At 31.1% G+C, this 12,804-nt stretch overlaps 1 protein-coding gene across 5 annotated transcripts in view; it reads left to right on the plus strand.

Moving 5' to 3' along the window:
- The window catches only part of LOC127712759 (leucine-rich repeat-containing protein 74B-like), a 65,971-nt gene that overhangs the window by 13,181 nt on the left and 39,986 nt on the right, over positions 1-12,804 (plus strand). The window contains exon 1 of one of the 5 annotated variants that reach the window (XM_052219376.1): positions 2,963-3,549. The exons of 3 other annotated variants lie outside the window; for them this stretch is intronic. In XM_052219376.1, the coding sequence (XP_052075336.1) occupies positions 3,478-3,549 (72 nt within the window). In that variant the 5' untranslated portion in view covers positions 2,963-3,477. Of the gene's footprint in view, positions 1-2,962; positions 3,550-6,440; positions 6,959-12,804 lie in introns of those variants that run through there. One more of the 5 variants, XM_052219375.1, reaches the window with a different exon arrangement.

Consider the following 12,804-nt stretch of genomic DNA (forward strand, 5'->3'; position numbering starts at 1 on the left):
TTCTCTTATTTCTTGTTGCTCATTAATTCTAAAAGTCAGTGTCAATAATTCCATATTCTAAATATTAGATAAGATATTTAACAGTCATACATGTATATATGACTTATCTGAAAAAACAATAGAAAAGTAGAAATTTCTGCAATTGAATTTGAATTAAACTAGGTATTCTTAATGACTGTATAACAAATAAAAACAATTTAAAAAAAAAAATACTTATAGTGTGTCTTTTAATGTTACACTACTGTCTCAGGTTAGGGTGAAGGTTGGAGCCTGTTAAAACGTTCAAACCCGCTGCATTTATTTTCACCTGTCCTAAGTCAGGAACCTGTTGTTCAGTGGTTGTCGTTTGTTGATGTGGTTCATAAGTGTTTCTTGTTTCTCTTTTTTTATATAAATTAGACCGTTGGTTTTCCTGTTTGAATTGTTTTACACTAGTCATTTTGGGGCCCTTTATAGCTTGCTTTTCGGTGTGAGCCAAGGCTCTGTGTTGAAGGCTGTACTTTGACCTATAATTGTTAACTTTTTATACATTGTGACTTGGATGGAGAGTTGTCTCATTGGCACTCATACCACATCTTCTTATTTATATCAGATTATTTCCCTTGAGAAAATAAATCATTTAATGGTTTATGGTGTAATAAATAGATATTTTAAATGCTGCGTTAGAAAGTTGAAAAACCAAATATAAACAAGTTCAAAATTATGTACTTGTGTATTTAGGGGAATTGCAAATTGAAATTTGGTTAATGTGTTTCTAATCCTTTAATCTTGATTAAGAGGATTAAGCCTTTAATCTCATTTTCAGTTGCACCATACATGTAATATCGGTTAATCTATATGTAATCTTTGGTTGACATCTGTGCAGTCAACCATAGCACAGTCGTTTAAAACTTTCATTCAGTGGATAACATTTACAATAACTGACTTATTTTTGTCATGTTTCAATTTTTCAATCTTGCTGCCTTAAATGTGAAATTAAAACCACGAATAATCAGCAAAAACAAACCTGTTGCAAAAATTTCCCACTTAACAATTTCCAGAGAATAAGTCATACAAGTAGGAGGTTTAGGTAGCTATACAATCAGGTTTAACCCAGCATTTTCTTTGGAAAATGCCTGTACCAAGTCAGGAATATGGCAGTTGTTTTTCACTTGTTCCATTGCACGGGGGGGGGGGGGGGGGGGGGGGGGGTCTCAACATGGGATTTTGGGTACAGATGTGGAAATTTTAATGACAAAGAATTTGGGAAATTCAGTGAAGATCGTTGCACAACAAACTGAAAAATGATGACCCATTGATATATCACAATTGGTCAATTACTACCTATTGATATATTTCCTCAGTAAAATTGCACCCCATTGATATATTTGACGTATCAAAAAAGGGACCCATTCCAGCGGCACATATGTATATACCTTTATATAGGAAGAGACCCCCCCCCCGTGTTCCATTGATTGATAGTGTTTCATTTGTCAGTTTTTCTGGACTTACCCTTTTTGAATTTGCCTTGGAGTTATGTATATTTGTTATTCTTTTTTCCCATACAATGCTGGGGTTCCTGTCTGTCCTTGATCTTGAACTTCTTTAAAGATCAAATTTCAATAAACTTCCTTAAAGGTCAATTTCAAATTTATTTAAAGGGATATTTCACAATTTTATCACAGTTATACTATAGTACATGTATATATATATTAACAATTTTGAGTTTGAACATTGGTTGCACACTCACTCTGTCTGTCTATAGTAAAGCTTGATGTTCTATTTGATATTGGTAAAATTTATTGGCCAATGAATCATTATTATGATATTATATATCCATTGAACATAATAGAACTTGTTGCTTGAGTGATATAAATGCAACATTTATTTTTTCAAAGAATTTGGTTAGAGTTATCTCCCATTTGGTAGTTCTCAAAAATATTTGAAAACATGTTTTTAGGATATCAATGATGAAGGGGGGTTGAAAATGACTAATGAGTAGACAGTCTTCACATTTTGAATAAAAGTTCATTTTCAGTTTGTATATAAATATAGAACCTTGAGGTCCTAGCAGAATTTTTTGAATAAATGTTCTACATGTATGCCTTAATTTGAGAACAATTTGTAGAAATAGGCTGAAAGCATTGACTTGGACATTACAGAAAGTCAGGTAATGCTTGAAAACTTTTCCAAAAACTTGTTGTAAAAAAAAATATAGATTGTGTTATATAATACAAAATCTATGATAGTTTCGGATCTTTTTCGCAATCATTGAATTTTGTGAAACTAATTTATGAAGTTGCCATTAATTTCCCCAAATGTAAAAAAATTCTATTAATGAATATTAATGCAAAATTTGCGGTCCGTGCATTGTAAATGTTGAATCCGGTCTCCATATAAGGCAATTTGACACAGTGAAATTACTTTAGAACATATATGTCATTTATAATTTTTTATTTTTTTATCAAGATTTTGGTAATATAATAATGATTGACATCTAATACACATAACTATAAGTGTTCAATTTCATTTTTAAAGGTCATTTCCATTAAATATGCATTGAATTTAGAGAAAACATGTGAAATGAAGGTTTCAAATTCATTTATTTAAAGTTTTGAAAAATTTAAATGATTACCACATACTTATGCCTAAATCTCAACTTTTCAATCCTATTTAGAATTATATCTAAATAAATTAGCATTTAGATGATATATCTTGGTAATTAAGGAGTACATGTCCTTGGTAATTATAATTTTGTACCGTTATGGACAATAAAACCTCAGGCTTAGATATCAAACTGTGTTGAATAGATAAATTATTCTAACACAAGAAACTGCACAAGGGGTATATAATTTTGCTTTTATGATGTAAATTGAATATGATTCTAGTGTTATGGTGTGAATTTTTACAAAAAGCAAGACAATATATTTTTTAAATTTGGATTATGCGTAGACTTCATGTTCGGACGATGTTTATATGAGCCTGATTCATAATTTAATATTGTATTATCTAATGATTTATTACAATTGTGTTTTTGAAGTGTCGTGAAGGGGTATTTGAACAAGCGAAGTGACTACGTTATTTTCATTTGAAGTCGATTTTAAATTGGATAAATGGCAATGTTCTTGATGTATCGTAAATTTTAAACATCATCTTGGATTATGAACTGTTAAAAATGATATCAATAAGTAGGAATTAAATGAAAAGTGATTTGTACCTGTCTTTTGTACAAGGATTACCTGGACTTGTTAAACAAGAACATGTATTGAAAATTAGACATTGAATTGAATTGAAATTTTTCAGATTAATCTACTGCGATGCATTGAAAATTTATTCAAATGTTTTAGGAGACTGCTAATTTTACAGTAAGAATAAATTGTGTAGTTGCTTAACTTTTTTCTTGACTAAGAGAACAGAGAAAAAAATTATTTCTAAGCCAAAAGCTTGATTAGAAAAAAATCTGAATCTTGTGGATTAATTTTTGAGGCAGTCTTCAGCATGTATTTATCTCTACCATCCAGACGACATGAAAGTAAGGGGGGACAACTCAGTGGAAAAAATAAAAGAAAGGTGAGTTATCATCACCATGGTGAATATTATGATAATTTTAGAATGTTGGACATAATAAAATATATTTACAGGAAATCTCAATAAGAGATTCCTGTAGAAATTACAAATGATAAGCCTATTAATATCTTTGATTGTTGCTCAATTTATTTTTGAAAGACTTGGATCTTAATTAGCAAGTAGAATGGGCATTTAAGTTTGTTCATATGATAATCACTGGACTTTTTGTTATTTGAAACATTTTTTTACTGGTTATAACAAAATTTCCCTGGATAATCAACAATTATATAGATAAAAGTTCAATTTTTTTTTTTTTTTACCTAAAATTCAATCCTTTTGAAATCATGTTTTACTAGATTTGAACCACATTTAATTGACTTAAGATAGCGTCTTTGCATAAAAATTTCTCTAAAGGGAGTAATATTGCAACAATATGGAAACTTTTTAACTATTTTTTTAATATCAATACTTTTTGTCTCGCCTTACCAAGACTAAATTTTGCTATTTCCGTCAGCAGCAGCAGCAGCAACATATTAGTTTGTGATAAGGTCAGTTTTAAGGGAATCACTTAAGTGATAGGTCAATGATATTAAGTATGCAGTTGTATAAGCATTTGCACATCTGATTTCCATGTAGATTATCTGACACTGTTCCCTCTTCACGGTTCATTGACTTTTGTTTTAATGTTAGGTCAGTTTAAAGGAAGCCACCTTATGATCATCTGTAGATGGCCTGTTGCAAGGTATTTATTTTGTCCCTACCAAATACTGTAAATTCAGAAATTGTTGCGAATAATGCAACTGGGTGAGAATCGCAATAATAACAACTCACATTCTTATATCTGACAGATATATCTGTATGCAGCTTTTTCACAAATCGCAATAATTAATCTCGCATTTTTGTCCATTCTGCAAAATTCGCAATAATAAATGCACGCAATAATTTCTGATTTTACAATATACAATAATTTTTCAGTTGCAATTCCAAATTTCCCGCCTATCATCCCGTTTGAATGCAGAGCCTCCTTATTGTATTTATTGCTAAATTGTTCTTGTCCTGAAAACATGAATGAAATATTTGACACTGGACCTTAATCAAACAACAAATTATCAATTGTATGTTTTGTGTAATTAATTATTGCCATTTTAATTTCAACTTTTGCATTACCATGATTACACTATCAAAATAACATTAAGACAAGAAGATATCTCACACTCTTTAAGTGTCAACACTTTATTATACTACAAAGATTATTTTTAGTGGTGTTTATTTGACAGTACATTTTATTCAATGACAATGATACATATAACAAGGGTCCATAACTATAACTGTTTGGACATTTTAACATCTGTTATCAAAGTATACATTCTTTCAATTATATAGAATTTCCTACCGTTAGTTAGTAAAGTTACATGGAAATGACTGTGTAATAGTTCTAGTGAATACTATTTAAATAGGTTGATACATGTACAAGTATAAATATAAACAAGTCTCAATTGAAAACAACGTATAAATATATACATATAATATCCTCAATCCTCTATTATTGGCCTTAGCAGGCACCACTGAACTTCTATGTGCATCCTTCCTTCATAAATGTGACTATTTATATACTTGGAGATGATTTTGTCTCTGTACTTTTTGCTGTTATTGATTGATGTTTTGTTTTATAAAAATAAGGAGATGTGGTATGATTGCCAATGAGACAACTATCCAGCTATAAAAGGCCCCGTCATGAAAAATATGAAACAATTCAATTGAGAAAAACTAACGGCCTAGTTTATAACAAACCAATTTACAAGAAACAAATATGACAGACATGCACCAATGACAATCACTGAAATACAGGCTCCTGTCTTCTCTAATGGTAGGGTGGTGTTAGGTTCAGATTGTCCACATCTTCCTGTTTGGTTGATGAGCTTGGCTATACTAGTGCTTCTAGTTTGGAATGTGTTTCTTAGCATCTGTAGCAACTTAAGTCTAATTTGGCTATTGACTAAAGTTTAAATACAGAAATTACTGCATGCATGCAACATATATGTGTCCAATTTCAAAATGCAAGTTTTAATTATTGTGATACTTGCCCTGTCGCATTATTCACAATTATTAAAACCTCACAACCTAAATTTACAGTATATTTAAATTTAGATTGTAGTATTTGTTTATATCGCCCTTAGAATTGTTAATTGATATTAAAGTTGATACTTAACTGGTCTTATAAAATATTTAAAAGGGAGCTACTTTTTCATGAAATGGTACAAATACAATCAATTTTAAAAGGATATATCTTACAAATAATGCCCCACATCTGTATTATATCACTTAAAATTTTGCACTAATTGACTTCTTAAAATTACTTATAGTTGAATAGGACTGTCAATATTTTTTCCCAAATTATTCAATATACATTTTTGGAAAAAGAGACTAAGTCTTTTTGTTTTTAAATATCTGATTCTATCAGTTTTGCATTCAATCCAAACGATTAACTTTTATATGACTTTTATAGATAAAATACTAAATCCATTAGAATGCCCATTGACTTTGGTGTTTATTTACTAAGTGAAAAACCGACTTTACAGAGATTTATAAAATATTGATTCTTATAATTTATTTTAACGTAAAAGTGTGAACGAACTCAGAATACAAGATTATATTCTTATTCACAACTGAAATCTTCTGACGATTTAAAATTTCGGTGCTCAAACATGAATTTCTATGTTTGTAATTGTATATATATTTTTCCGTGACTAAAATATTTGCAAAGTATCATATTTCTATATTGAATGGTATGGATATTTGAAATTGAAGATCCTTTAGGGAAAGTTAAACAACCGTTGAACTCTCGACATTGCTTTTGTCATATGAGACTATCAACTTGAGACTCTTTTTGTCTCAGAAAAGGGAAAGAGGATTTAAATTTAGGAAATCAATCGTATTTTGAATGAGTTTAATTACTTGTTATGGATTTTATTAACTTGAAAACGCTTTTTGCTCATTTTATCTATTGACATTTCTCAATGATGAATTACGTTTAATTTGTGATGGGATTTTCAATCTGTGATTTCTGTATTTATACTGTGTTATGGTAACCAGATGTTCTTTTGGGAATCGGTGTATATGTTAAGATATTTATGTACTTGAAGACTTTTTCAAGTTTATGAGGAACTTTGCAAAACTTGAAAGAGATTTTTTTTAACAAACTTCTTATATTTAAACGTTGAATGGAACTCTGCAAACTGACATGAATATTTGAATTTGGATTCAATTCGACTTTTGTTTGTCTATTCAGTTTTATAAAAGTTCCTAAAATAATTTGGAGAATAAAATGATAATTTCACAAAGTACTGGACAAAGACGTAAACTGGAAAAAATGCCAAAAACATTTCTGACAGAGCCTGCTAGGTCAAAAATGGTAAGTAATTAAAAGTTCAATTCTAAAAGAAATTTATTCCTGAGACAGTTTTACTGAATGGGAAAATGGTAACCTGCTAGGCAACACAAAAGTGTTTACTTTTACGAATGTAATTTTTTTTGTCTTTGCTTTATTTTTTACTTGTGACTTATCAATTTTAGACATAACTTTACGTTAAAAATTCCGTAAGTTGTAAAATTACAAACAGATTATATATTTTACAAAATTCCACATATGACTGCTAGGTTATAGTGGAATGAATTGTAGTATTAGAGGTCAGAGATTCATATTTTCCCAAGTATCATCAAACTTTTCAAATTTTTTGTTAAAATTGTGAGCCATCATGTTTCGGTGAAAAAGAAGACCTGAGACACAATTAAAAAGACAAAAACAATCAAAGAAAGAAAATTGGTAATGAAAAATCCACAGTTTTCTTTTATCATAGGTTCATTGAAACCAGTTCAGAATTCAATACTTGGATTATGAGTAGGAATGAATAAATTATTAAAATATCTTGACAAAAGTAGGTCTTAAAATCAAGTAGGCAAAACATATCTCAACAAAAGTAGGTCTATATCAAGAAGGTCATCTATATCCTTGAAGAAGCTTATAGTTGATTGATTTTTATTCATAATTTAGAACTTGATAATTTTCTGGCCTTGACAACACTGTTGCACATTAAATTATTGTCACCTGAAATTGAATCTATTACACTTGAATTTTTCTATTGTTAATTAAGTATGATATGGATGAAAGAAAAGTGTGTACAATTTAGCTTTACTATTCTGAGGCAAAGATTTTTTTAAGTTTTAAATTACATAAGTGTTGGTTACACAGATTTTTCTTTTCAATTAGTGTTATCTTAGGTGTCAACCTTTCAAACCTCCAATGTGGGAGATCTCTGTCTGGCAGTTTGAACTAGTTATTTGTCCTTGAACTGTTCTATTATATTTATTGTTACTTTTGTCCTTAAACTATTAACATTTAATAAATTCTTAGAATCAACATTGGTGGCCTTTAGCTGTTTTCTGCTCTTTGGTTGGGTTGTTGTCTCTTTGACACATTCCCCATTTCCATTCTCAATTTTATTCATTCACTCAATCAAATCAATTCATTTAGGAGTTAATAACTAAATATAATTACAAGAATATGCCTTTTTAGCTAAGTGAGCTTTTTTCATCAAGTGGCCTCCATTGTCCGTCGTTGTCATTGTCGACTCCTTATTAGAGTTATTGCCCTTTGATGACAATTTTTACCAATTTTTTTGGTTTTTGCCTTATATCTGAAAAATTATAATAGATAGATAGAAACTTAAATAAGCAAAAAAGATCAGCAAGACAAGATCTACAAATAGGACAATTTGAAGGAAATCGTCTGATGACTCCTTATTGGAGTTATTGCCCTTTAATGATGATTTTTACCATTTTTTGTGTGTTTTGCCTCATATGATAAAAATTATAATAGATAAATGGACACTTTAAAACACAAAAATGATCAGATAGGCAAGATCTACTAACAAGCCAAATTTTTCCGATATAGTTAGTAGACTCTAGCTCACTCTTTATAGGAGTGATTGCCCTTAAATGAGGATTTTTTTTTACCCTCTTTTGTGTTTTGAGCAGAAAGTAAAGAAGATAGAGAGAAACTAAACAGACTAAATGATCTGTAATACAAGATTAACAAAACAGTGATTTTTGTCATGAATTCTATTCTTGTCTACAATGTTTGTTAAGTATGCACATAGACCAAGGTGAGCGACACAGGCTCTTTAGAGCCTCTAGTTTGGTTTTATTGTCTCCCCTGTGATCAATATTACAGAATATGCAACACAGAAATGCTCATCTGGTGGCAGCAATGGTAGGGCTAGCCCAATGTATAAAGCTTCATATTTTCATGAGGTAGACAGGAATGAATGATATGTTATTCTTGTTTACAATCATGCCTCCTTGTTTGAGGTTTCTGTCTGGCATAATTGTTTGTTGTCCTTGACCTCATTTTCACAGTTAATATTTGGTATATGTTAAGTCTTTAAGTCCGTTTCTCAGATACTATAAGTTAAATAGATCAACTATAATTGTTGTACATAATGATAATAAAGATCTGTTATGTGTGATATTGAAAAAGCCACATCATAAACACCTTATTATATACATGTACATCACGTACAACTAATTTAGATGTTGTTTTTATACGACCGCAAAAATTGAAAATTTTTTGGTCGTATATTGGTATGACGTTGGCGTCGTCGTCGTCGTCGTCGTCGTCGTTGTTGTCGTCGTCGTCGTCGTCGTCGTCCGGCGTCGTCTGGCGTCGTCCGAAGACACATTGGTTTTCGCACTCTAACTTTAGTTTAAGTGAATGGATCTCCATGAAATTTTACCATAAGGTTCAATACCATGAAAGGAAGGTTGGGATTGATTTTGGGGGTTATGGTACCAACAGTTAAGGAATTAGGGGCCAAAAAGGGGCCAACAATAAGCATTTTTGTAACTTCCAGACAATAACTTGTGTGTAAGTGTATGGATCTCTCTGACATTGTACCACAAGGTTCCATATCACAAAAGGAATGCTGGGATTGATTTTGGGGGTAATTGCCTCAAAATGTTAGGAATTAGGGGCCAAAAAAAGGGCAAAAAACAAGCATTTTTCTAGTTTCATGACAATAACTTGTGTGTAAGTGTTTGGATATTTCTGAAATTGTACTACAAGGTTCCATATCACAAAGGGAAAGCTGGAATTGAGTTTGGGGGTAATTGCCCGAAATGTTTAGGAATTGGGGGCCCAAAAGGGGCCAAAAATAAGCATTTTTCTAGTTTCCAGACAATAACTTGTGTTCAAGTGTATGGATCTCTCTGAAATTGTACTGCAAGGTACCATACCACAAAGGGAAGGCTGAGATTGAGTTTGGGGGTGATGAATCATAAGGGGGTTCAAAAAATTTTGGGGGGGGATTTTTTTTTTTCTTTTTTTTTCTTTTTTTTCCTTTTTTTTTTCTTTTAAAATTTTCCATTTTAAGTTGGTTATTTCTGATTTATATTTAAAAGCAAATAATAATGATATGGAAGGAGATACACACCAAACAGGATGTGTAAATTATTATATAATAAGTATTGTGCAATAGCAAGAAATTTTCAATTGCACAGTATTGCACAATAGCAAGAAATCTTCAATTGCACAGTATTGCGCAATAGCAAGAAATCTTCAATTGCACAGTATTGCGCAATAGCAAGAAATATCCAACAGCACAATATTGCGCAATAGCAAGAAATTGTCAATTGTACAGTATTGCGCAATAGCAAGAAATAATCAATTGCACAGTATTGTGCAAAAGAAGATACTTCGTATAAATTGCTTATTTCTTGATCAATTTCAATGGGGTTTTATTCTTGAATTCTTGGGGTTCTTTAATATGCTGAATCTAACCGTGTATTAAGTTTTTGGATTTTGGGCCCCGTTTTTAAATTGGTCCACATTGAGGTCCAAAGGGTCCAAAATTTAACTTTGTTGGATTTCATCAAAAATTGAATTATTGGGGTTCTTTGATATGCCGAATCTAACCGTGTATTTAGATTCTTAATTTTTGGTTCCGTTTTCAAATTGGTCTACATAAAGGTCCAAAGGGTCCAAAATTAAACTTTGTTTGATTTTAGCAAAAATTGAATATATGGGGTTCTTTGATATGCTGAATCTAATCATGTATTTAGATTTTTGATTATGGGCCCAGTTTTCAAGTTGGTCCAAATCGGGGTCCAAAATTAAACTTTGTTTGATTTCAACAAAAATTGAATATATGGGGTTCTTTGATATGCTGAATCTAACCATGTATTTAGATTTTTGATTATGGGCCCAGTTTTCAAGTTGGTCCAAATCGGGGTCCAAAATTAAACTTTGTTTGATTTCAACAAAAATTGAATATATGGGGTTCTTTGATATGCTGAATCTAACCATGTATTTAGATTTTTGATTGTTGGGCCCCGTTATCAACTTTGTCCACATTGAGATCAAAAGGGTCCAAAATTAAACTTTGTTTGATTTCATCAAAAATTGAATATATGGGGTTCTTTGATATGCTGAATCTAACCATGTATTTAGATTTTTGATTATGGGCCCAGTTTTCAAGTTGGTCCAAATCGGGGTCCAAAATTAAACTTTTGTTTGATTTCAACAAAAATTGAATATATGGGGTTCTTTGATATGCTGAATCCAACCATGTATTTAGATTTTTGATTATGGGCCCAGTTTTCAAGTTGGTCCAAATCGGGGTCCAAAATTAAACTTTGTTTGATTTCAACAAAAATTGAATATATGGGGTTCTGTAATATGCTGAATCTAACCGTGTATTAAGTTTTTGGATTTTGGGCCCCGTTTTTAAATTGGTCCACATTGAAGTCCAAAGGGTCCAAAATTAAACTTTGTTTGATTTCATCAAAAATTGAATTATTGGGGTTCTTTGATATGCCAAATCTAACCGTGTATTTAGATTCTTAATTTTTGGTTCCGTTTTCAAATTGGTCTACATAAAGGTCCAAAGGGTCCAAAATTAAACTTAGTTTGATTTTAACAAAAATTGAATTTTTAGGGTTCTTTGATATGCTGAATCTAAACATGTATTTAGATTTTTGATTATGGGCCCAGTTTTCAGGTTGGTCCAAATCGGGGTCCAAAATTAAACTTTGTTTGATTTCAACAAAAATTGAATATATGGGGTTCTTTGATATGCTGAATCTAACCATGTATTTAGATTTTTGATTTTTGGGCCCTGTTATCATTTTTGTCCACATTGAGATCAAAAGGGTCCAAAATTAAACTTTGTTTGATTTCATCAAAAATTGAATTCTTGGGGTTCTTTGATATGCTGAATCTAACCATGTATTTAGATTTTGGATATTGGACCATAATAGGTGAATGTCCAATTTAAAATTTTTAAGTTCTTAGACCACATTCATTCTGTGTCAGAAACCTATGCTGTGTCAAATATTTAATCACAATCCAAATTCAGAGCTGTATCAAGCTTGAATGTTGTGTCCATACTTGCCCCAACTGTTCAGGGTTCGACCTCTGCGGTCGTATCAAGCTGCGCCCTGCGGAGCATTTTATTTTCATGTGACATGACGTAAAAGGGGTTTGATTTATAAAAGCCCATGTAACCTTGACTGATATCGATTATGTGACATCATACAGATTAGGGGTTTAATAAAGCCTTTACAACCGTGACTGATATTGATATCATCACGGTTGGCTGATACAGCATGATTGCCATCAGTTGTTCTACACATACAATTTACTTGTATTTACTACTAAGTATATATAATAAATATGTATAATCATCCATCTGATATGGCAATGCATGGTTTATTTACATTGACATTACTTATGGTACATTGATAATGTTATGTTTCTGTTATACTTGTATACATGTAAAGACATCATGGAAATGGGACTTTATTATGAATTTAAGCAACAAATATATTTGAATTGGTTCTTTCTTCTGACCTTATTTTGCATGGCATGCTTGAAAGAGGACTTTGGCCTTTATATATTAATCACAATATTAACAGATGAATAAATTGTGATTTCTCTATTATATGAGTACATACACTTAGGACAGTAGCTTGAAAGTCATATACATATTAAACTGTTGGTATTATTCCAAAACCATCTTTTTTATGTTTACTCAAGGTTTGACTTTCAGCTGATGTTTCTTTGTGTGATTATTAACAGAATGGCAACCATATTGTAAGAAGGCCTTAACAGATTTACAAAAACTTTGTACAGTCAATATATAGAGAACCTGAGTCAAGCCTTAGTGTCACTCAAAATCAATTATCTGATGTCCAAATAGGCTT

This window comes from Mytilus californianus, unplaced genomic scaffold (assembly GCF_021869535.1).
Source record: "Mytilus californianus isolate M0D057914Y unplaced genomic scaffold, xbMytCali1.0.p SCAF_8, whole genome shotgun sequence".
Lineage (NCBI taxonomy): Eukaryota > Metazoa > Mollusca > Bivalvia > Mytilida > Mytilidae > Mytilus > Mytilus californianus.